General features: G+C 34.7%; 1 protein-coding gene across 2 annotated transcripts in view; it reads left to right on the top strand.

Moving 5' to 3' along the window:
* Positions 1 to 25,478, top strand: part of Pli (E3 ubiquitin-protein ligase pellino) — a 51,640-nt gene that overhangs the window by 11,329 nt on the left and 14,833 nt on the right. For both annotated transcript variants that reach the window (XM_089706495.1, XM_089706493.1), the window contains exons 2-3: positions 5,376 to 5,480; positions 13,066 to 13,297. In XM_089706495.1, the coding sequence (XP_089562621.1) occupies positions 5,376 to 5,480; positions 13,066 to 13,297 (337 nt within the window). The remainder of the gene's footprint in view (positions 1 to 5,375; positions 5,481 to 13,065; positions 13,298 to 25,478) is intronic.

The following is a 25,478-nucleotide window of genomic DNA, read 5'->3' as shown; positions in this document are numbered from 1 at the left end:
TAGAATCGAGAACTGTTGCATCAAATGAACATCACTAACCACAAAATTGGACAGAAAAATGAGAAGACGCTATTCATTGCTTGTTATCATACGACTCGATCTTTACCGTGCCAAGTAAAAGCCGCAATGTATTCCGAATCATTTCGTATGATTTGGTATCCGTGTTTGTCACGATCGTTTTCCACAGATATTCTTTATTTGATTTTAAAATAAATAGTGCATATTCTGATTAGAAAATTACTTACCGGTGGAAGGAAACATCTCTGCTAACTCGGCCACTCACAGCTGTGGAGTTTCTACAGTTTATAACGGCGTAATTCGGCGTTTTACTTTATTCAGCTTCACGTCTTTCCTTGGCGAACTGCAAGCGCGGACTGAGTGTAGGCCAGCGTCAAGTAAGTTTCATAATCTTAGTTTGGACACGGGAAGTACATACACTCGCTTAGTCTATCTTGATACATGTCTGTGGTCAAATGATACTTGGAATAACGTCTTGGAGTTTTCCTCGAACTGTATGCAAAGTTTTGGTGATAGTCTGATAGAGGGGGCGTTGAACCGCCCTTTTTTATCACTCATTTCCTTCCTATATTATTTTCACTGTTTGCTGGATCTGCGAAATTTCTGAACTATTGAGTCGAATGGACAGATTTATTAATTTAGGGATATTGAAAATATGATGAATTATTAAATTAAAAATTTCATTTCATCTTATCCAGCAAATAATAATTTTATAATTTAATTTAATTTTCTTCCGTATGATTTACTTGCACTTGTTATGCGTTTTTAATAATTGAGTTAATTAATCTGCCAGATTTCCGTTCCTAGGTGAATTTGTAGCGTTATTTATGTAAAAGACTGCGGAACTACCGGGTTTCTAGATTCGCGTGTTAGATCACGGTCCAATCTAAGGTAATCTGCAAAAATAGTTTCGCTAGACAAAGGCGAGACTTGTAAAAGCAACGTACGGAACAATTAGAGGTAGACACTTGAAATTGCTAGCGGTCACGAATATAATGATTGGGTAATGATTCGCGTAATATCTGCTAGTTGTAACTTTGTATGTTGAAGGATTGATAAAATAATTATTTATATTGCACGCATTAACGACGCAGTAAATAACGCGGTAATATGAAGACCAATTAAATACGACTGATAAGAGTGTCTTGATGAGATTTTATTACGTTCGTTTAGGATGATGTTTTTCTGAGTTTATACTTTATATGTTAGAATTAATACATTACATGCACGAACCCCGTGCACGGTGTTTTCACGGAGAGGAATCAGATACTAATATAATATCTACATTAACGAACAAAGTACTAATGTTTTATATCTTAACTTAGTCTATCTCTTTGATGTGGGCTTTAATTATGGCTTTGTTAATTGGAACATTTTATTGATATATTGGCGATAAAACCCATAATTTGGTACCGTATAAGTAACAATAAGTATCGTACTATTATCCTTTCTACGGCTAACTATGATCATCGGAGCTTGATGGATGGTTCAATAACCGCAATCACCAGTAATTATGGTTGGAAATCGGGCCTTGAGATAAATTTGGGGGGAGGTAAGCGGGCTTTGACCGAACAGAATTCACGGCCACTCGAGACGTCTTGATCTTTTTCCTTTTACGCTGCCTCTGGTACGACATTTTATCTTTTTACCCACATTATTCAATAAAAACTCTCCTTCGTTTTAAGCTTTTCCACAGCGGCTAGATTAATGACGATGGTAAACTTGGTAACGTAACGGCACCGGTTTCCGACTAGCCTCCTCTATCCGACCATTTTGATTTTTATTTGATAAAACGTTTAAAATACGCGCGACATTCGTGAAACTGAAGGCTTTCGATCCAATCACTTATCGTACGTCATCTGTCCAAAATTGGGTTTCAAATTTTAACCGACATTTCGTCAATCCAAGAAAATTTAGGCGAGGGTGTAGTGTGTATTGGATTGAATGCGAAAAAAACATAAAACGGTGAAAATAAACATTTGGATTTTTACGCTAAATACTCTGGTAAGTTTGTGGTTAATTTACTTTAAACGTTTTATTGGTGTTTTAAATTATTAATTTTAAAATATACATGCCAAGATAGCGTGTTTTTATAGGTTTTTTTGGACAAATAATTATGGACGGAATGAGGAGCTTGTCAAAATAACAACATTCCGAAATCCGACCGAATCGGTCGGTAAAAGGAATTTCGCACTTTTTAAAAGAAGGTAATTTTCTATTATGCATGTTGTTTTGTGGAGGTTTCGTATTAAGTTATTTATTCTAAACGCTATGCTTACATACAACACCTGTATGCGACCAATACTAACTTTAATGGATTATTTGTAATATTCGTTTTAACTGACACTCTTTTTTGATTTTTTTGTTATTCATTTACAAAGACCGGTCTGGTTTAAAAACCCTATATTTTACGTTTATGACACATAATTGCATAACTACGAAATTGTGAGATCTTTATAAGTGTACATATGAAATAGAAATGAACTAAAAATGAATATCAATTTCGGTTTAGAGGCTTTATTACGCAAATGTAGGTTTGGTCGGAATCTAGGTGCGATTTATTTCCCTGTTTCCGTCCAAACTCCAACTGGGTTGCTTTTGCTTGCGCTGTGCTTGAGTGAAATTGCATGCGTTTATTTCAGGTCATCATCATGAGTGATAAAAAAGAGGTGAAGTATTCTCATTAGCTGAAATAATACTTTTGGTGAAATGGATTTTAGAATTGGGCAAAGTAGTCAATGGGACATTCTAAATTAGTGTGGATGACCAGTGAACTACTACAGTCTAACATTGAGTTAATAAATGCTCAAATATTATTTAAAACTAGCGGTCTGCCCCGGCTTCGCCCGTGGTACATATTTAAAATATCTCTCCATAAGAACCATCCTCGTACTTCAAGTAATATAATAAAAAAAGAATTATCGAAATCGGTCCACGCGTGATGCAGTGAAAAGACGAAACGGGTTTTTACGAATTTCCATTGTATTTCTATTATCATAAAGTTGATTTTAGTAGAAAATATTTGGCTGGTCGGAATCTAGCTACTCAGTGGTCGGAAACACGCGCATTTGTACTCAGTCGGTCGGAAAATGGTGCTTTCAGTTAATTTCCAGTCGTGACAGTTAAAATCCAAATTTAGGTAATAAAAAGCCATTATGAAATACAATTATGTGCATATTTTAAAATATAAGTTCGTAATCTTTCATAATATCATTTTTTCTTATGACCTCTAGAGTATTTAATTTATCTTTTAAAGAATTCATTTAGCCGTATCAATCAGTGGTCGGAATTCGGTGCCATTACGTTATACCAATTTAAAAATTCATCACGATCAATATTAAGGACTGGTATTGAGCTCGGGTTCACATGCTAATTTATTAAACACATTTTGGCGAAAACAAAACGGCAAGTTGTTCATGTGAGATACTCATGCGATGAGGAGATAAGTGCTAACTGCCAGTGTGTTTAGAGCTAAAGTGACCCAGATTTGCTTTGTGACCAGAGTGCTGTTGTAAAGGGTCGATAGCTTATCTACGCGATCGATAAACACTCGATGTTAATGACAGAAATGTCAAAAGAACAAATCCGATGTTTGAAGTTAAGATTAATCATTCTTCGTTTAGAATATGAACCATCCAATTTATGCTGAATAATGGTGTATGATTTATGAATATGCTTCATTCGATGATGATAAAATATACACTAATAACTCCGGAATTGAACGATTTAATATGCCAAGATAAAAAGTGTTCCAATGTGTATGTCGTTACTCGTTTGTAAATTATGGTACTTTTTATCCACTCCCAAATAACTTATTTGTAGATGCTGTCGCGCTAATTACACGAGTCTGTAATTTGTTTGACCCTTTTGTATGTCTGATACACGTAGAAAAATTTAAAATTAAAAATTCTTGTACATGTGATTCGTCAACTTTTGAATACGCTTAGATACAATTTACAATTTTGTCTGTTACAAAAATATGTTTCGTTGTTTTAAGTGGGATGTTGTCAAATCGCCAAGACATCACTAGCCCGTGAAAGCGGTCACTAAAAAAAAATATATCTTAATGTAAAAAATTGCCATGTTCTTTATAGCCCATAAAAATTAAGATACAAATGTTGCCAAGTTTATCATGTTGGCAAGATGTTTTGACTTGCTTGAGAAACGATTAGACTGGGCAATCCTTTGTACGGAACTTTTGGTGTATTTACTTATTAAGGTGCCTACTTATTTAACTCTGAAAGCAAATAATGATTTCTTTAATTTTAATGCATAAATGATATTAATTATTTGTCGAGTAACAAAAGTCGCTTGAAGATATAACTCGTTATAAAGGAAGTGACTTTATTTTTCTTAATATCTTAGATCCTTTTCGATATCTACAATTACTTACAATACCTATGCTACTGCTAATTCCATTTAAAGAAACCCAATGCGGTTTGATATTAGTCATTAATACTCGACTTATCCGGGAAGATGCCACAAGAATTAAGTTTGTATTGTTATGTACACTTTGAGAAATACAACATTGTCTCCGCGTGCAACTCAGGGTCTCAAACATTTTGTTTGTGAACTTATGAATAAATGTTACGTAAGTAACAACGCAGTGCTCCCAACCGGTTTTCACGGTAATCATAATTTACATCGGTCGCTCTGACCCACAACTTGCTTGAACCAGTTCTGTGGTGTTAGACTTGACCTCGGGTTATCAAAAATCCCTAACGGAAGTCATAAAGTATGGTAAGGTGGGTGGGAGCATGTGCTGCGGCGCTATTGAGATGACGTTTACGTGGCTTATAAATATGGTCATTATTGACTGTACTCCGCATGTGTGCATGTCCGTAATCCGAAAACGTCCATAGGTAGTTAATAGTTTATAGATGTAGAATTAAAGTAAGGCTGCCCGTTAAAGTTCGCTCATCAGGTGTCTCTACATTTTGTTGTTTTGTTCAAAATTCTTCGATTAATTTACTAAATTGACTTGAAATGATCACGGCGCATGATATGAGCTGTATGCTGTTGCGTGATTGATCCGTGGACCGTGAGCCATATTAATTGGCACAAATGGCATGCAAAAAATCCCACTAAATGCAATATTGACCGATCAGTGTCGGCTTTTAAATATAAAGTAGATATTATGTTCAGACACAAGAAATATCTTCTCACATAACATTACAGATTGAATTACTCTGAAGGAAGAATTATAACTGCGTTCGTAAATATAATATGCCTTGTTACAATTTGATTAATTAGTCGTGTAAACTTAATATATCCTCTGCGTGAAATACGCATGCATAAACCAAAGTCCTAATTGTTTCTATTTGTGTGAAGAATGAAATTTAACTCTATTGTTACAGTGCTGCGGACAGTGCGGATTCACCAATACTGGAGGAGGCCGGTGAGAGCGGGTCGGAACAGAAACCAAAACCACTGGTCAAATACGGCGAACTCGTCATACTTGGGTAAGATTACTCATATATTTAACCGATTTCAAAAAAAAGGAGGAGGTTATCAATTCGATTACTCCGTGGTTTCTGAACCGATTTACGTGATTCTTTTTTTGTTCGATGCGGGATGGTGTCGAATTGGTCCCATAAAAATTTTATTCGGATAGGCCCAGTAGTTTTTATTTTATGAGCATTTTTGTCTGTATTTGTAAATGTTGCAAGTGCAAGTTTGAAGTCGCTTGTTTTTAACGCAGTTATTGACTTGTTGATAAAACAACTTACTTAGGATTTAAATTAGAACGAGGGAACTATGAAAGTATTTTCTTATTAAAAGATATTAAATGAAGAGGGTATGAAAGCAAAAAATATATACAAATCTAGTTGTAGTGTTAGCTGGACACATGGTGCTGTTGCACATTGTAGCTCTGTGGAACAATGTGGCTACAATGTTCCAATATAATAATATCATCTACATTAGATTTTCCAATGCGATCAATGTAGACTAGATTGAAGTCAGTGGTCGAGTACAAGGTTGAACGCAAGGCCCGGTTGGTGCATTCGGTATTCATCTATCCGCTTGCAGCGTGACGTCACAGCCGGGTAATGCGTATGTCGGGATTAGTTACTTTGATTGTGGACAAACGGACGTCATTTATATCCCTATATGGTGTTTACTACTATTAAATTTATGTAGTATGGTATGCGACATCACATTGAAATTTTTTTATGTACAGTTGTTAAGGAAAGTAAAAATATTTGGTTTTAAATTTAGTGCCTCGTTAAATAATCCTGTATAATTACTATGTAACGAAAGCATATTAGTTACGTATTATTGTGAAATAATAACGTGGTTTATTACGCATTTTAGTAAACTAATTGATTACGTCGCACTTAATATTGTTTTAAGTGGCATTTCTTAATTAAAATTTAATAACCTTTTGATGCATTTTGATACCACTGCAACGTTATTTCAGAAGTGGTTAAATGTCATATAAATATTATTAGATACTAAAGGTCAAGATCAATTTGCCGGTTTTTTGCGACTTTTCGAAAGAGTCGATTATAACGTTGTTTTTTTCCTTATTGACATATTACATTTTACAATGTGTTCGTTACTACGCTGTTGTTATTCTAATACAGTTAATGTACCTACCTACATCCCTAAGACCTTAATCGCAATGTCTTAAAGCAAACGCATCAGATTTTATTATCAAGGCGATTGAAATCTTATTATTGGGCAAATTATAGCTTTGTTATAAATTATCATATTAACTATTCGGATTTATAGGACTTTAAATTATCCCATTTTTTCTATAGTAGTCGCTAAACGCTCTTGGACAATTTTCAAAAAGTTACGTCGTTGTTACCGCGATGCATGCAAGGTCCTCGGATAATTGAAGTGTCGCCAGTAAAATTCAAATATGTAGGATGAATTTATTATAGAAGGTAGATTGTGGTAGTTTTATGAAGATTTCATATACCTACGGGCTTTATAACCATCGTTGTGTAATGTAGGAAATAGAACAAAGGCGCATTTATGACGGGGAAGTATTAAAATATTCCATAACTAGGTTATGCTATTTTCATGTTAAGGTATTATTGAGCTTTGAAGTTGTTCTTAATTTTGTTGAAGACGCACTGCATTCCTTGAATGTGTATTTCGATAGATCAATTTCTTCTTATGTCGTACATAGTAATATTCATGACTATATTACTATACCTTTTATAATCGAATTGGTACGTGATTTTTACACATAATAACAACGACGCTGTTCATCATAAAATCATTACGGAATTCGATGTCTATATTCGGCATTGCCGTACGCGGCGTATGGCGCATCAAACAACAAAGAATGTCAATCAACTGCACAAGTAGGTACTCAATAAAATCTTAATGTCCTTCAGTATATACTGATAAAATGCAATTGACGTATGATACTTGAGCCTCGTGTAAAAGTTAAAGGATGAGCGAATTATTTGATTGCTCTACATTGTGTTTCAAGTGCCCAAATAACGAGACATTTAGTATTCATGAGTTCGAAGCAGTTCTCTCTTGTTTGATTACAATTTGGAGTAGGTTTTCGATATGATAGTTTTCAATGGTAAAAGGTTGGATATAAACGCTCTTATTTATCTCAAGTGTCTTTTCGTTCCTATGCCTGCCATAACATTAGCGCTTCTGTAACTACTCACAATTGCGCTGTTTTTATCGTAGCTATTTTTTACTGTATTTTTCGTCTGGAGTCAAATGTGTATGAGTTGTAAGTTCGTTCTTCGATTGAGATTACAGCGAAGTATACCTATAATTATAGTATAACTACGTGTAAACTTGTTAAGTCAACGGAGTACCTACTACCTACGTTAAAAAAATACTCAAGAGTTTTCTTAGAGTTCTACACTTTAGTTATATTCTCAGAAAATTTTTGACTAGAAAAATACCATCATAGTGTAACAGGATTTGGGATATTGCCAACGTTTCCTCATAATTCTAGTAATACAACATTAATAAAATCTGTTCTATAATTTTAGTGCATCTTATTCTTTACCCTTTGTAAAGAATTTTTTCGTAAAGGAAAGGAAAAAATGTAGTGGATACTAGATTCAACTGTAACATTGTTTTATAAATCAACAACAATAGCATAATTAATTTATCAAGGAAAATAAAGACAAATTGTTCGTCAATCGTTATTAAGAATTTCTTCTAGTTTTTATATCAAGCCATTGTTGTTTGAATAATTTGTAAATCGTTAACAACTTTGCATTTTTGTTAGAAGCAAAGTTTTCCCTGTAGCCTATTATTCCTAACAATCCTTAATAAATGATCGAGCTCAAAGTGATAATCGATAGAAACTGATTGGTTTTATTTTTATTTGCTTTCGAATATCTTTTTTAACGTTTACTATGAACTGTTTACGTTGTTATATTTTGGAAAAAATTGCTATCTTATAAATGATCTGAGAGATATGTATCAGATAAAATATGATAATATGTATAAACCTATAAATTAATAAAGCATTTGAATGCCATAAAACCAAAAATATAATTTCAGCATGTATAAACCTGTTCCACATTGCCAGGTGAAATTTTATACAAACCAAAACACAACACTTCATTATCGCTAATTACCATTTCAAGTTACTTTCACGTCTACCGTGTCAATCTTTAACCTCCCTTTATATTTTGTATTGGTTAAGTATTTAAATTTTTGTATGTCTAAGCTAATATTATGAAGAGGAATCATTTGTGTTTTTGCTTGTATGATTTTAATGTTTTCATACAAACTCTACTCTGGTAGTTCCAGTAGTTTTTCAAAATCATTACTTAGGTATATTAATATTACTACTGCAATTATTATTATATTTCTTTCACCTACTGAAAGCTACTTAGCGAGCTGATTCCTGAGTCGCATGGCTATTATGTTATTTCGATTTTAGCCTGGGACAGCCAGAGCAGAGCCTTGGCAAGCAGCGAATCCTACTAATATTATGAATGCGAAAATTTGTAAGGATGAATGGATGAATGTAATGTTGTTACTCCTTCACGATAAAACTAGAAAGATTACAGTAATATAGGTTGTACATCAGAATGACACATAAGCTACAGAATTACTTGATTTTGTCCGCGGGTTCGTCACACAGCCAGTACCTATACCTAGATATATTTTCAATGTCTCGTCATCGATACTCAGCCCCAGCTCGCGGCGTGGTGGTGGCGTTACGTAATCCTAGCCGCACTAATTCAATTAAACAACAAACTTCTATATTTAACTTGTGTTGTTGTAAAAGTTGAGTAATTGCGCGGTCTCGCTGCGAAGACCTGGCCAGCTGCTCGCTTTTAATGAACCGAGTTTACATGAAACAATATACTTAAACGGAATTTTTAATAAGGTTCGCATAATTTTTGGTAGAATTTTAGCGTAGCGTACTGAACAGTTAGTATGTACTTACTTGTTTTTTTGAAATTATTGTATGAATTTTGAATAATTTTATAGCAATTATCTTTATACTAGTTTTTCTAAATTGTCGTTTATACTAGTTTTTCAAAACTGTTGGAATATTTTTTGACTGATTTTTTTCCAGTAATCTTCTTCTTATATATAAAAATGAATCGCAAAATGTGTTGGTAAGCGCATAACTCGAGAACGGCTGAACCGATTTCGATAATTCTTTTTTTATTATATTCCTTGAAGTACGAGGATGGTTTTTATGTAGAGAAAACGTAAATATGTACCACGGGCGAAGCCGGGGCGGACCGCTAGTATTTTTATAGATCTAAAACAGTTAATTTATTTAACAATACAAACAATAGGCAAGAAAGTATTTCATAAAAGGGCAACTATGAGTTATGAACATGTGACGGTGTGACCAATAAAACCCGTCAACTTTACGAGCTCAACACATGCCACAATTTATGACGTAGCGTAGGTACACGTAAGGTGCAAGGAATTAAACTCTCGTCTTGAACTGCCTACGAATCAATTTTTCGGAGCCATCTGTCCAGACTGCATCACAGACACGTTCTTAAAATTCTTTTATCTCCTTTAAGTTAAAAATATTTGTTAAAGTGTAGTTGTTACTTTGTGTAACTAAGTTCATTGAAGCACATTCATAGAATTTAAAAATTATTATGATGTTGTACCGCACTTAAATAAAGCAACATTTTAACGTCGCTATTCGTAAACATCCAAACAAATGCAAGTAGCAACGTCCACGCCGCTTACCAGACTTTAAATATCTATTCTTAATCGGAACTCTTGCGAGTGCAGCTGTAAAGGTTGTCTATACGCATTATGTCAGGAGTTACGACGGCTTACACAATAACATACAAAGGCCGCACTTGCTCGGCTTCCCATGAACCGCATCCAGCTCGACATTGTCCAATTTCTTGCTATCTTGTTACAGTAATGCTTCTTCGTACTGTGCATGCGAAATAAAAACAGTGTGAATAATATGAAGCAGTCATTGTCTTTGCCCTCGTTTCGGATCACGCCGTGTGGAGAACGGAGCGGGAAGCGATATTATCGAACTGTAAAGTACACAAAAGTTTAAACGTTTTCATTATTTTGGTGCGATTGATGGGAAGCGGAAAAGGAAACGTCGGAACTTTGGAACAAGTAGCGCACGTCTCGCATATGCTAAGAATACACAATTACGAAATTTAAGTGTGGGAATATTCTGTACGTCCACCAATTCAACTAGTTCGATAAATATGCAGACATCACAATAGGTCGTTGCGTTAGGCAAGGAACATAGATGTAAGGATGATCCGACCTGACATGACAAATGGAAGAAGACGTATTTTTTATAGTCTTCCCATCTTGTTGATCTGGGATCCCACAACATTCATGTTAGTCGTCAATCGTCGCCGCTCATCGCTCCGCAACTGTATGCATGATGTCTCTGTTATAACAATTTAACACAAACTCGCGGCGAATGACATCACTCCTGCAGGCACAAGCCGGTGCACGAAACATCCGGAGAATAAGTTATATTGTAATATTATTATAAAATGTTTTATGGTCAATCAACGCCGTTTATATTATAACGGTTGTGGAGTCGTGATGGGAATGTTTATAATGTCCTAGTTTGCAGTACGGTAGTGATATACTACCGCAAGTAGCAACTGGTGCTTGTTTAAATTGTAGCAGAGATTTTTGGTATTAATTTAACATACAAACCTGTTATAAGACTTATAAGATTTGCTCTTGAATTGAAATCCATATTATAAATGCGAAAGTAGCTCTGTCTGTCTGTCTGTTACTCAATCACGCCTAAACTACTGAACCAATTTGCATGAAATTTGGTATGGAGATATTTTGAAACCCGAGAAAGGACATAGGCTACCTTTTATTGCGAAATATGTACCACGGGTGAAGCCGGGGCGGACCTCTAGTGTTATATATAAATAAGGAGTAGACTGCATTATATACAAACAAGAGAAAAGACATCAGTCTAAATTACATATGGATTTTATTCTTGCAGTCTAGCATGACACAATTCATATTCAAAGAATTGAGAATGCGGTTGTACACCTACCTAATCCTTTGACAAGGGCAAAAAACATTTAAAATGCAATTAATGCCTCAGCCTCCGGAATCACCCGATCGGGCCGCTCGGTGGTCAAGGGGTTAAATACACTCCTATACACAAATGCTTTTTAATAATGGTATGTCTACTCTATTGGCAACACCTGCTGCAATAATATTGTCAATCACAGGACGAAAATACATTCTATCATAAGAATAATTTGCTATCAGTAACTTTTAGAAACTGTATTCATATTTAATTCCACTAAAAATCCCGTCTATTCAATACTTTACAAAGAGACAACGAGCAAAATATTTTACACAAAAATACCCCAAGTCTATGTTTACACGGAAAAATTTTAATTTGATACAACGTGACGAAAAAAATGCGCCCATTATACGCGTTTTCTATTTTCACTATACCCGTCTGCTTTGAAGGCGATATTAATAGCATGGGCTATTTCAATTAAGCAAATGGAGCGCATTAAAAGCTTTTGTGCGATGCGGTGCAAGCCGTCATCGTACGGGCTAATGGCTCCAATGATATTATAAGTTAATCTATACTATGATATTATAAAGCTGAAGAGATTGCTTGTTTGAATGCGCTAATCTCAGGAACGGTTCGATTTGAATAGTTCTTTCGGTGTTAGATAGTCCATTTATCGAGGAAGGCTTTATATCATCACGCTAAGACGAATAGAAGCGGAGCAATGCGGGCAAAACAGTGAAAGTTAAAATAATGAAAAGGTAAACAACTGAAGGCTGATTATGAAATACTAATTAAATATAGCGGTCTTGCTTTGATAGGAAGTGGATAAGCCGATGATCCTATTGCATTACGCAATGAATACGTTGAAGTTTTGGTAATACGAGATAAAGTGGGATAATCTTATAACAATTAATTTATATGTGTTATGTATCTGTCTCTAATTATAGTCATAAAGTGCTTTTAGATATTATTTACAGTTAATATAATTTTATGTTGAGTTAGAGAATTGGTATTCCTCAATTAGTTCAGGATCCATCGCCCATTTTTGCACTTGATTACTATTTCACGGAGATTAGCTTGATAGTAATCACTTGCAAAAATAGGCGAAGGATCCTGAACTATATGTAAATTTACTTAAATAATCTCGTATTTACAATTGCAGACTGACGATATTGCTTCATTTCTTATTTGTAAGTTCGCGTCTATCTTTCCCTTTGAATGAAATTCAAATGACGTTTATCTGTTGAGTAACTTTTACTTTGACGTTGAGAAACAGGCACTAAGTATCTCATACAAAAAGTAGGTCAAAAGAGTAATAAAATACTGTAAAACTATAAGGAAATTAGCTAAATATGTACAAAGTAATTTTGTTTAATTTGTTTGATTGTTTTTCCTTATATGCTTGTGCCATATATGAAGATTTTTTAAAGATGATTTAAGAATAATTTTTACCTTACTGCATATTGGGTACCTATACAAATTTGTTTGATAAAGCCGTATTCATGTGTGCTATAACAAAAACGTACATAAAAAGCCCCATTCACACTCAGCATTTAGTTTCCTTAAATAAATTTTCATATCTCCAGTTACAATGGATTCCTTCCCGCCGGCGAGAGGGGCAGGCGCCGCAGCAAATTCGTGCTGTACAGGCGGCCGCAAGCGAACGGCGTGCGCCGCTCGAAGCACTACGTGGTGAAGACGCCGCACAGCAGCAAGGCGATACTCGACGCTAGCCAGCACTCGATATCGTACACGTTGAGCAGGAGCCATGCGGTCATTGTGGAATACACGGAGGACCCAGATACGGATATGTTTCAGGTTAGCGCTGTTGTATTTAAGTGTAATGTTGGTAAATTTGTGGAGGGTTGTGTACTGCAAATACTTATTTGCAGTACACAACCCTCCACAAATTTACCTCCTCGATACTTATCGAGGAAGGGATATAGGGTGTACTTCGATAATGTAGTTTAGACGATGTGTTAGTGTAATTGTTTCCTGCTTAATGGTAACCATTTAACATGAATGTCTTAAAAACTTAAAACATTGGGAAGTTCTTTCAACAATGCAGTGTAATGGTCTATCGTTGGCAGTTACTTGAGTTGTTTTATAAAAACAATGAAGATGACTTAAACGAGATAAGTAAATCTTAGCAGAAAAACGTAACTTATATAACATCTGCGCAGTTGTTACTTTTTATGATCAGTTCTTAATCTGTGTGAATTGTCTATAAACATGGATCATTAGAAGACAGTATAGTTTCTTTCTTCGCGCGTAACTTCTTAGAAAAGTAAGGAAATAATGATCTTAACGTTTGTTTGATCATAGCATTGTTTCAATTTCACATCTTAAACTGTTCACATTGTGTAACAATTTACAATTCAAGATGTTACAGAGCAGACAATGCATGTCGTATTTCGAAATAATGTCAACGATCCCTAGAGGTAGTCCCACCCACGCATTCGAGTCGCTTATCATCCACCAGACGCCCCGTGTTTATTCCACAAGGCGCTTGAACAATATGCCACGTGATCCCAAACAATAGACACCCCAGTTGTTAGCTATTAACTGGGGAGACAGCCATGTTACGATATAATAGCAAATTCCTATGACTTCACTTAGAGATACCCTTTCTTCTTCCATTTATTTTTGTACGATCGAAGCTTTAATTGTTATACGATCTTTAAATAGCCTAAGATTTTTGTTTTGGTGGTTTGCCAGGAAACACGTGTTGTTATATAACAATTATTATTCTCGGAGCAGATGTGAAAATCATTTGTTTTGTTTCAATAGTATCAGTATTAGCTATGAAAATATACAAAAAGTGTTTCGTCGGTTTACGTTACATGTGTTTACGCGGTATTCCAGCATGCATATCTAATCGCGCATGTGGGTTAGTGCCCCCTGGAGTGAGAACAATGCGTTGGTCCTTACTGGCGCGATGCGTCGGCCTACAAGTGACAACGAACCTATCGTAACATCTCAATGAGTAAACACGCGTGTGCTTGATAAGGATGCAGTCGGCGCCCATTCGACAACTAAATTACTCTCTTTGAAACTAATTAGACGCGCGCTCGTCGACGCGTAACTGTCCGAGATAGCGCATAACTTGGTCACTTACTCACTTTGCAGCTTGGCTCAGTCAATTGCATGCGATTCCTATGGGGCGTCGAAGTTCGTTGCCGCCGCGGTCGACGCACCGCTCCACATCCTGTTCATTCGACGCCATTTCATTGTTGTCGCTAACGTTTGCAAACCGCACCAACGAAACTTAATAACGTTCCAAGTCCCATTATTCAAACCTGTAGGCTCGATTGTTTCGAGCGCGTAAAACTGACGTTAAGATGGCTCAGTTGTTCTCCGAGAGAACAAAGTCCTTTGTCTGGTACCATTTCCATTATCTAGATTAAATACAAGCTGCGCTGTTACGCAAACGTAAACACACCTGTGCTATTTAGACTTTCCAGCTATCGGTCTTCCATATCTTGTTGTCTTGCGTATTTTTATCGTTCTTTCGCGACACGTTAAACCATAACCGATTTGAGAATTCCCACGGCGTAGTATCAATATAAACACCAGATTCCAGAATAACCTGTTTGCTTAGCAAACTATTTCTGCGGACATACCTACCAAAAGTATGTGCGTAGTATAATTTGCCAATTTTTTTTCGTATTGTTCAACTTGAATGAATGACATTTACATGGGCCATGATGAATGGTACTGCCCCGCCCCCGGACGGTCGACTATTTAAATCGTGAATTCATGACCCACTGACCTGAAACTAGTTTATGACAAATTCCTTATCAATTCTTATAATTTGTAAAATTTTTGTTCGATTGAGTGAACATTTAACGATGATCATGCATGATATTTATTTCAAAATTGGTTGAAACCGACCCCAATCAAAATGTTTATGCTGATCTTATAACTTACCGGCACCAATGTTTGGGTAAATTTCTTCGAATTAAGCAGTGCGTGATGCATGCGGTAGTATATTTTTTTAAGGGAGGTTAGGCATTTGATCTCTATGTCACCGGATCGTATAATTATAATATAGTTGATGTTTATTGCTTCGCATGTTTGCGCAAGGTATAAAAAATAATATGGATATTGGATATCAATAAACCGAAGATAAAGTTGACATTGACTTTGCCTCAAGAAGGTTGGAAAGATGTGTGGAACGGTCGGTGATAGAACTTTCTTTGAAACTTTGTAGAACCTCTTTGTTTACTTGAAAATTGTCAGATATATGAAGACGTTAAATTGAATAAGCAAATGGAATAGAAGCAGAATCTGAATCAAAACATTTTTTCATTAGAGAATATTCCAAAGCAATCGCACTTGTATCTCGCTCCGCGAAGCCGTCGCGTCGCAAGTCGTTATTGGTAAATGGATGAGACTTGTGACGTCACGGACGATCCGATTCGCATGTCAACAGGGGTGGGGTGTGACGTCAGAGGGGAGGGATAGCGAGACGGCGTGGTCGGGCCAAGGACGTCGCCGGGCCGACGGACCCGCAACATCGCGTTAATCGATACCTATACTTATAACATTAGATTCTAATACATTACAATTTATAATACTAACTATGCATTGTGGGTGGAATGCGGTACCTACATGTGATTTTTTAAAACAATCCATTTGAACTTCTGAATGCTGTCATTAACCTGAAGGTCAGGTTAATGCATTTCTATAAATCAATTTTGACAAAATTTGCACTACTGCCTAAAGTTATCCAACCCTTCTTTCGTGCTGGGTTTGCTTCACATAACATGAATTACCAACTTCTTCGCTAAAACTCATAAATTCTAAGTAATAAAAAATACACTTCATAAAAAAATGATTACCCAAAAAGAATTCGCTATTGGAATTCTGAATAATAATAATCAGCCGCTGAATTCTAGGCTAACAATATATTGATAGTAAAAGAATATTACTGCTCTTTTATTATGTGCTAAAAAACCAATAGTAACGGTTCCGACGATCGTTAAACCATCAATCAAGACAAGCTATTAGAATTATATGAAAACAAAAGATTTATATCAGTTATAATGTCTTTGTATTCCTGAATGTTGAACAAAATTTTCAACGGTCCAAGTAAAATTATTCTAACGATAATTTATATTTTGTGTTTATCTTCTTTTGTTTTGAATACGTTATCATAAGCAAAGTCCGTTTTAAGTTTCCTAAATTTAATTAACAAAGAGATATATGTATTTTTACTTTTCCCGAAGTTCGGTTTACAAAGGAATGTAATCGGATAAAAGCATCGCGCTGGATAGGAAAAATAATTCGATATAGTTCCATGTTCCCTGGCCAGCGTCCAGACGGGCGAAAGTGCAGGCAGCAGGACGCATGATAGGAATCTATGAAAGCCAATGTCAGTATTATTTCTTATTAGATGTTTTCAATTCAGCAAACACAGTTTGCAGATAAAAAGTTAAATTCCTGGATAATAGCTTGCGTGTTATTTCATAGAACTAGTTCATAGTTGGTATGTTTTGTGGTTTTGTTCTATTAGTCGATTGTAGAGGAGGAATACTTTTTTCCAGTAAAACTTGTTTTATGTGTTGTCGTTAAATTATCTTATTGTTCGCGTGTATTAGCTTGAGATCGACTTTAAGGAATAGCAATATTCCTTCGTAAATGTATAAAATGACCCCTGCGATTAACACACACATAAAAAGTCTACAAGATCCTTTGTCCAAACAATACAATTAGTTAGAAGACAATGAATTTGCGCGCCGTAAGTACTTTGCCTTGAGATTCACACAGTACATTCAAATTCCACCATAATATCATATTAATTGCACAGTCGCGTCCTTGATGAAACCAGTTAGGGTATATCACCGTTCCGCTATCTCACGGAAATCCACCTTCTCACTATTGTACTTGTCTTCAAAACATACACACACCTAGATGTAAGTAAATGACGCTCATTCATTGTGTGTACATATTCATTCGTATTTGAAGAATCCATTTAACTGTTCTCTTTTTTGCTATCAACGGTACAATTGATCTAGTTAGACGTGGGACACGATGATGAATAGGCATAGTGACATTTTTAAGATTGATTCAGCAGCGATTGTTTTCAATATTTTTATAGACTTGAAATGTCTGCTTTACTTTCCTATAATGTAATAATAATCCCAAACTACAATGAGAAAGAAGGGGGCAATAAATTTCATTAGGGACATTTAATTGCAGTCAATATTGTTCTTTAATTTACGATGATATTGTACTGTACCAATACAAGGGCGAGACGGTTCATCGGACCTCATCCCTACAGGGGATGATGCGACATTATTTTGTCTAGACGAATCCAACTATTGAAATTATATCAACTAATATGAGGGGAGGTGTTGCGACATGTTAGTTCTTCAAACAAACATCGTTACAGCTGTATGTATCTTCAACCCTAGCAATATTAAGATTGGAGAAGAATTGTAACTTCATATATTTTCTTATAGAAACTTCAAGTGTTGTTTACAGTTGCAGTACGTATTACTTATTATATAAGAAGAATTTGCTGTCGCGTATTTCAATTATTTAATAACTTATTTCTTTAATTCCCTGCATGAAACCTTTCAAATGCGCCATGCGATTCATAATACGGGCCGTCATAACTCGCTCGTTATAATACCAATGCACTTAGGGTTGTCACCTACCTAACACTTCTTTTATAAATGTATTTAAATGTTCACAAAGAAATAATAAAATTTCAATGTTAAATTTATCTTAGTGTCCATTGACCATTGTTGTAATCTTGGATGAAAAAATGTTTTGTTTGTTATGGATTTACTAATAAGTAAAACTACCTTAAATATATATTTAAATGTACAATTGATATCTTTTAAAATATACGTTCGCTAGCCCTAAATGCAGTTGACCTCTCTGTGACTTAACTCAATTTACTACTCAATAGTCAATAGCGCAGCAAGGTTTGACTTCTTCAGATAATATAAGTGAATTATTATTAGTTTACATTTCAATCGACTGCGTATTTTGTGTCTTCCAGACTGATAAGTGATAACAGTCGCGATTAGCGAACGTACTCATTTCATATTTAATCTTACAAACAAAGGCTAATCAGTCAATCTACCTTTATTGCTTTCCTCATTAGATATTCAGGTAAATGAACTATGATAAAAAGTATCTGTTTATGTTTTTAATTTCGTATACAATGTGACGTTGTTTATTTACTTGCGATATAAAAGACATTGCTTTACGATTAATTAAATCAATACATATCAACTCGATAACGACGTAAAAGCCAGTTTCGATAGCTGACAGTTGACACCAAACTTAAGTGTGATTTATATATGTATTTATGGAAAAACCTTCACTTTACTTACTAACACATGTGCATATTGTATAACGCAGACAAATCCATTTGAGTCCAAACACGATATTCCATGGTATCTAGTGGAGAAATTCCTATGGCTTTCTTATTTAGCCATGGTTAGATCATCTATATTTAGAAATGTGTAGTCTTGTCTTATAATTCTTAATTATTTACATCAAATAGCAAACGTTACTTAATGACTAACTCAATGGCGTGACTTTTTATTTATTAACTCCATACAAAACAAAAGGTAATCTGTAATTGATACAAAGATTGATGTAGCCACAGCTTTATGTCAAGGGTTTGAAACCTGTCAGGTGGGTAAATAACGGCTTATATGTAATGCTGACAAGGCTTAGAATTATACAGGTAATATGTGTGGAACTCACAAGAGCTAGCTGCTAGACGCACTGGAAGTAACATTATATGTTTGAGTGTAGATGGACATTCTTCGGTAATGTTATTGTGGTCGTGTAAACGATTTAGTATTATTGCTAGCATCCTGAAGTAGTTTTTGATATATATGTTTTATAATTTGGATGCTTCTGGAATTTAATATATTCAATCTAGAAAAAAGTAATGATTTGAATACAATTTTGACTTGGTGCGGTCTTTAGGCTTACTAAAGATAAGACGAACTTGAATTTTGAGAACCACGACTATCAAACCCTATTGAACCAATGTATTTTCGGTAGAAAATACCGGGAATTAATAATTGCAATCTGATTTATAAAAATTGAACCCCAAGGCATGTTTATAGTACGTACGATTTACGTATTTGCCGCATTATTGAGCACGAACGTATTTCAAACGATTCCTTAAAACACTGCCATATAATGAGGTCATACGTGCAATGAATATTTTATGCCGCTTTTCGCACGCGATATATATGTATATTGTATATATAGACGTATCTAACGTAATATGTGCAACGCGCATAGTGCATTATCATATTAAATTATGGATGTAGAATAACAGTATTTCAGCGGTGTTGTTTCAAGGGGATTAACGCACTTTTATTTGTTATGAAAGTTATCAAAGGTAAATAGAAATTACTCTCTGATAATAGCATCCAATTATCCACAGGGTTTAACTTAAAGAAATAAATAAAATTGTAACGAAATCATGGCTCACACCGCTCACACAGTGTGTGTTATTTTATCATATACTAAATAAATAAGCACTGTTTATATTCGATTCCATTTTCCATGGTTCTTATGTATCATTTTAATTAAAAAATCCTTGTAAAACGTAATTTGTCAACCTCTAACATAATATTATGCAGTCTTTGTTTAGTACACAATGGTGACGAGAATTGGGATAAAACTTCAAGGCAAAGTGATTACATGTATTCTCAACATTCGACTACACACTGTAAACGCATCAATTTAATGTTTTATAATTTAACATGCATTAAAATTAACTACATGTATTTGAATACAAAAGATTTATTTTTATTGGAATACATCTAGCAAGTAGTATATAACAATATCTGCTTCATCGACCCTTATTTAAGAGTCTTAAAAAAAACTTAAAGAGAGAGCTTTTTAATTTATAAATCAACTACATTAGAATTTTCCTACAAACACAGATATGATAATAGCACGAGCATTACCTACCGTGATTGTAGTCTTTTTTTGTGAAAATTTATTTCAAGCGTACATATGGGCGACGTGGAGCACTTACCACCAGTGACGCGTCTGCTCTGTTGCCCCCTATTGCATAAAAAAAAAAATCTATGTATTTCGTCCATTACTTCTATTGCCAGATTTATTTAGGTCTGTTCTATTTAATTTCCTCAAATAAAGCATTTTGAATTGGGTTTTCCCTATAGCGAATCGTCTTTGGTCGGATGAAATGTCGGAACATGTGCCGACGTGATTGGAGGCACATTCTTCTCAAATGATCAATGCATAGGGGACCGTACCTACTTGATGAGGTTTTTTGTAAAGAAGAACTTAAAAGGAGCGTGACATACAAAAAATTGGCCAAGGGATTCATAATTAAAACTACTTGTCTTTTACATATTTTATCGACATGAAAGCTCTGATAGAAGATATGGCATGTATCGTCATAAGAATAAAAACTAAAGTATTAAAAGATGTAGAAAAACCCTTCATAAACATTTTTATGTAAGTTGTCATAACAATTAAAACGTTAATGCGTTTCAGATAATAACTTTTCCCCGTAAACGATTTCCGGTTGCTTTAATTATCTCAAAACATCGCCTAGTCTAGGTGGTCTATTGTTATGTTTTATCTGCAGCCTTAGTGAAAGTAGGAACGGCAATAACGGTGACGATAAATAAAGATTTCATTAAATACTTTCACTGCAGGTAATCGATTTAGCATTAGAAATAAATCGGCTTTGTACAATTTATCGTATAATTATGGAAAACGGTAAGCTGGGACTAGAAAAAAGGTCAGGCATAAAATGCTCGACTTATTTTAATCTTTATTAGTTGTGTTCATACTTGTTTGTTTATATTTTTTTAGGTACATATATAGATTACATAATATATTATACATAGTTCAAATGAAACGTCATTAGTGGTTCGAGGTGTAAATTATTTTATGAAGAATATCATCTAAATTTAGCCCAGAATCCGTCTAATTAAACGAAACTACCAACCGTCGAGTATTCTTAAAAATTCAAGTTATAAAGTAGAGCAAGATGACCCAATTTGCCTCTCGGCGTCATTTATGCGACTCGCTTTACGTCTATTACGTCAGCCTTTTCAATTTACCCGCAGCTTTTCATTGTATTTATTACATTCTCGCAGCGGATGCATATTGACGTTCCCCTGTCAGGTCAGCCGATTCAAAGCGCTTCAACGGCACCTCCATTTCCCTACCTTCATATTTGTGTCACGTCTACCTACTATTCTATGAGACCTGTCTTCTCGGTTTCGAATAACTGTCAGCGGTCGTGTTTGTTAAGTTATTCAATAATACCCACCCGTGTTCAATAGATGCCATCGCGGTAAGCCCTTCTCGGAAATATTGGGATTGTCATTTGATGTGTATCAGTACTTTTTCTTCTTCTTTATTATCATCACCATTAGAAGGTGTCATGTGAATTTTGTGACGCCTTTATTCTTGTCAATGTTTTTTTATTACAATTTTTTATTTGTTAAACTCATTAAAACATCAAAATCATCGTAAATGTCAGCCAATTTGTGCAACACATCGTACATCACTACAAACTGTACATCGCCTACTATCCACCTACATTACAATGATTAATTCCTCGAGTCTCCCACAATTAAATGTTTAATTTCTAAAGTATTCGTGTTGTTGATGAACTTTTTAACATTTCAATGATTGGCTATATTTCCTGGTCTTGCATAAATTAACTTTTAAAGTGAAACTTTTATTACATCGTCTCAAACTTTTTGGTCTGTGTAGCGCATGTCGCGTGTATCGCGGCTGCCGAGTAGGTATACCTACTCGGCAGCCGACCGTCACGCGACATGCGCTACACAAAGCAGTGTTCGGAACCGTTCGAACAGTTTCACTTTTACCGTGGTTTCATAAAACCACACAACATTTTTTTATTTAAATCAAATCAAAGATTTCAATAATAATCTGTCCAAAAAAACTTAAACGAACCTGATATTTTAAACATATCATTTACCTTACGATTCAGTATTATGTTCGGTTGCAAATGCATTTAAAACATTGATATAGCCTTTGTACACAACAATACGAAACGAGCTAGGAAGTGAATACAAACACTATAATTAACACCCTTTGTAATTTCCATACGAAGAACTTCCAGCGTAATTTGGCCTCTTTACTCATTACACATACAACTACCACAGTATTACCATTATTTCCTACAGTAAGGAATCGCCTTTGATGTCGCGCGATGCCGCCGCCAGCGTAGGTAATGACGCTGCCACACGAAAATACGCTAGGGTTGCAACAAATGGGAAATAAAACAATTGTGATTATTAATATTATGATGAAATCTTTATTCATATGTACATTCAAAATAATTGCGATTATTAAATCTGATGTAATTATTTGTTCATAAATATATAATTACAGATATTGCACTGCTAAATATTATTTACGTGGACACTTTATTTTTGGATGTTTTTAATTGTATAATAAAACATTTAACTTAGTAATGCATTCGCATTGGGAATGGGATGTACAATCTGATTAGAAAATAATGAGGACAACATATACATAGCTTTGATTTTAATTCAACAGATACAATTAATACAATCTTTCTGAAATATTGTTTCCTTCTGGGATATCAATGTAGATTTACATCCGTAAACCGAACAGTTTGTGCGCGCCATAATAGAATATGTAAGTACCTATGTATAATAAAATTATTACACAAAAAATACGACTGCGTCATCCTTTCGCGCTAGGTAAAGCAAACTAAGCGTGTTTGCTTTACGCGGCCCGCGTCGCCCGACCCCCGCCAGTTCCCCTCCGTTTCTCTGCACAAGTACATTCGTCGCACTACTGTAGGAAATAATGGTAATACTGTGCAACTACAGTGAGGCCAACTAAGTACATTTCTATTATTTCTGAACAAAAGGAGCAATACCGTTACTTACAGAAAACTGACTAAAGTTGTAAAAATACTCGGGCCACTTCAATACGAGGTTCATAATATGGCAACAGAAAAATGCCATTTGGGAAAGGTATCGAAAAAGCTAATAATGCGTGTCTCATTGGTTTCTCAGAATTTACAGCAGATAACTATACACAAGAGCATGTAACATCTGTTGAGGTTTTTTCATGTTGCACCTTTAGTCGGCTCCGAGCTTGTCAAAGAAACATGTCTGGCGCCATTCTTGTAATTCTATCCATTCAATCTATGTTAAAAGCTTTCTATTGATAGGCGAGAGTGACAACGTAACACTATAAAATATGTTAACTGGTCGTTGGAAACATTTTTATTTTATTTTGTTGTGTATTTTAAAATTATTTTATTCGTCCTACTTTTACATTCTGATCACATAAAATTACAATATAAGCTTCTGAATATACGCTGCAGAATATGAATGTGTTTAAGCTTCATTTAGTACAATATTAACGTAATGCGGTATTATTTCTGCGAGTTAAGAAAACATCAATTTATCATAACGGCACATTTGCAAAAAATCAGGTGGACCGTTAATTTCTAAAGAAAACTTAACGGTCTCGTAAGTCTATGGAAAATTTATTTTCTCCAATTATCTTATTGTAGATGATAGCTTAATCGTATTTACGTTTATTTCACAAGATTTATTGTAATTTGACCTGTCGTTAAGATAATTTGCGTTGAAAATTGTCATTAAGAGGAATACGTATTTAACAAGATGCGAATAGCAAAGATAACTAGTGATGTGATTATAAATACATTTTGTGTACTTTGAATGTCACTAACTACTTACGTTAACGGTTGAATGAAGATATTTAATCAATAAATCGAATAGAATGTTTAATATCTTACCTTCAGGCTCGTTGCGAGCATAATGTGATCTAAATTACATAGAAAAAAAATTGATCAAATAACTTATGGAGTTCAATATTTTGATAGTTATGACTTATGAGTTTATGACTACCATGATGGCTTCTAAAAATGATTTTATTTTCATAAATTTAACCTCGAATACAAGACACTCGTGGCATGTAATGTTATATGCCATGAATAATATAATATTTATAAAGAATCCGATTTAAAACACGATTTAATATCCTTATCTTCATGCATGTAGCACAGCTGATTGTTTTGGTTATCATGCGTTACATTTGTGCATTAGCTTTGCTCTGGCTACTTTAATTACGTCTTTTAGTTCTAAAGTTTAAATTAGTTTTATTTTATAGTATTGCTATTTCTATGTGTATATGATTATGGTGTAAGACTCATGTTCCCTTCTTCTCTTTCTGTGTTTTAAGTCTTTCACCTATAATTTCGTCGTGTAGGTACATTATGGTTTTAGTAATAAATTTCTCTATTTATATTTGAATATCCGTTTTTAATGATTCGCTATTTATATATTACATGTAAAAAATGCCTATAACTTGAAATGCTTGATGGACAATTTAAACAATTTTTTCCTTATTACATTAGTGAATTCTGCACCGCCGAAAGCTGTTGGGATATGATTAATTTGGATTTCAGGGAATTCATGTGATGCACAGAATTACGATATAATTTTGCCTTCTGGCTTCGATGATTTTAAATAGAATTATGTAGGCTTTGCATGTTGAACGCGCCAATCTTTGCGTCGTCACAATGGTCACGCTTCGTGATCCAATTTTGGGGGCCACGCGAAAACAAGTTTGATATTATAATACTGGTATATCATTTATACATACTCAATTGGCAAAACGATCTGTAAAAGCTTATTTAGCTCTGAATAATAACGATTCCATAAGTAATCGATGACGGTTACAAAATTTATAAAAAAATACTCTTTCGCGGAACCAGTTTTTATTGGCGAGACTTTTTGTGTGGTCATGCCTTTGATTTGCTTATCAGCGCGCCCTTCACGCTTGCTTAGCCTAAATACGTTACAGTTTTTTATATTCCTGGTTAAAAAGTTATTAATTATATTCTTTACATTGTTGCATATATTTTGCATGGAAAAAGGCAAAATGGATAACGTAGAAAATAAGATGGTTTTCTACGTCATTTTTTGATCCG

This window comes from Colias philodice, chromosome 18 (genome assembly GCF_061535455.1).
Source record: "Colias philodice isolate Cphi_HAF_F1 chromosome 18, ilColPhil1 Martin Lab GWU primary, whole genome shotgun sequence".
NCBI lineage: Eukaryota > Metazoa > Arthropoda > Insecta > Lepidoptera > Pieridae > Colias > Colias philodice.
Note: the sequence above shows the minus strand (reverse complement) of the source record. Positions and strands in the feature narration are given on the sequence as shown.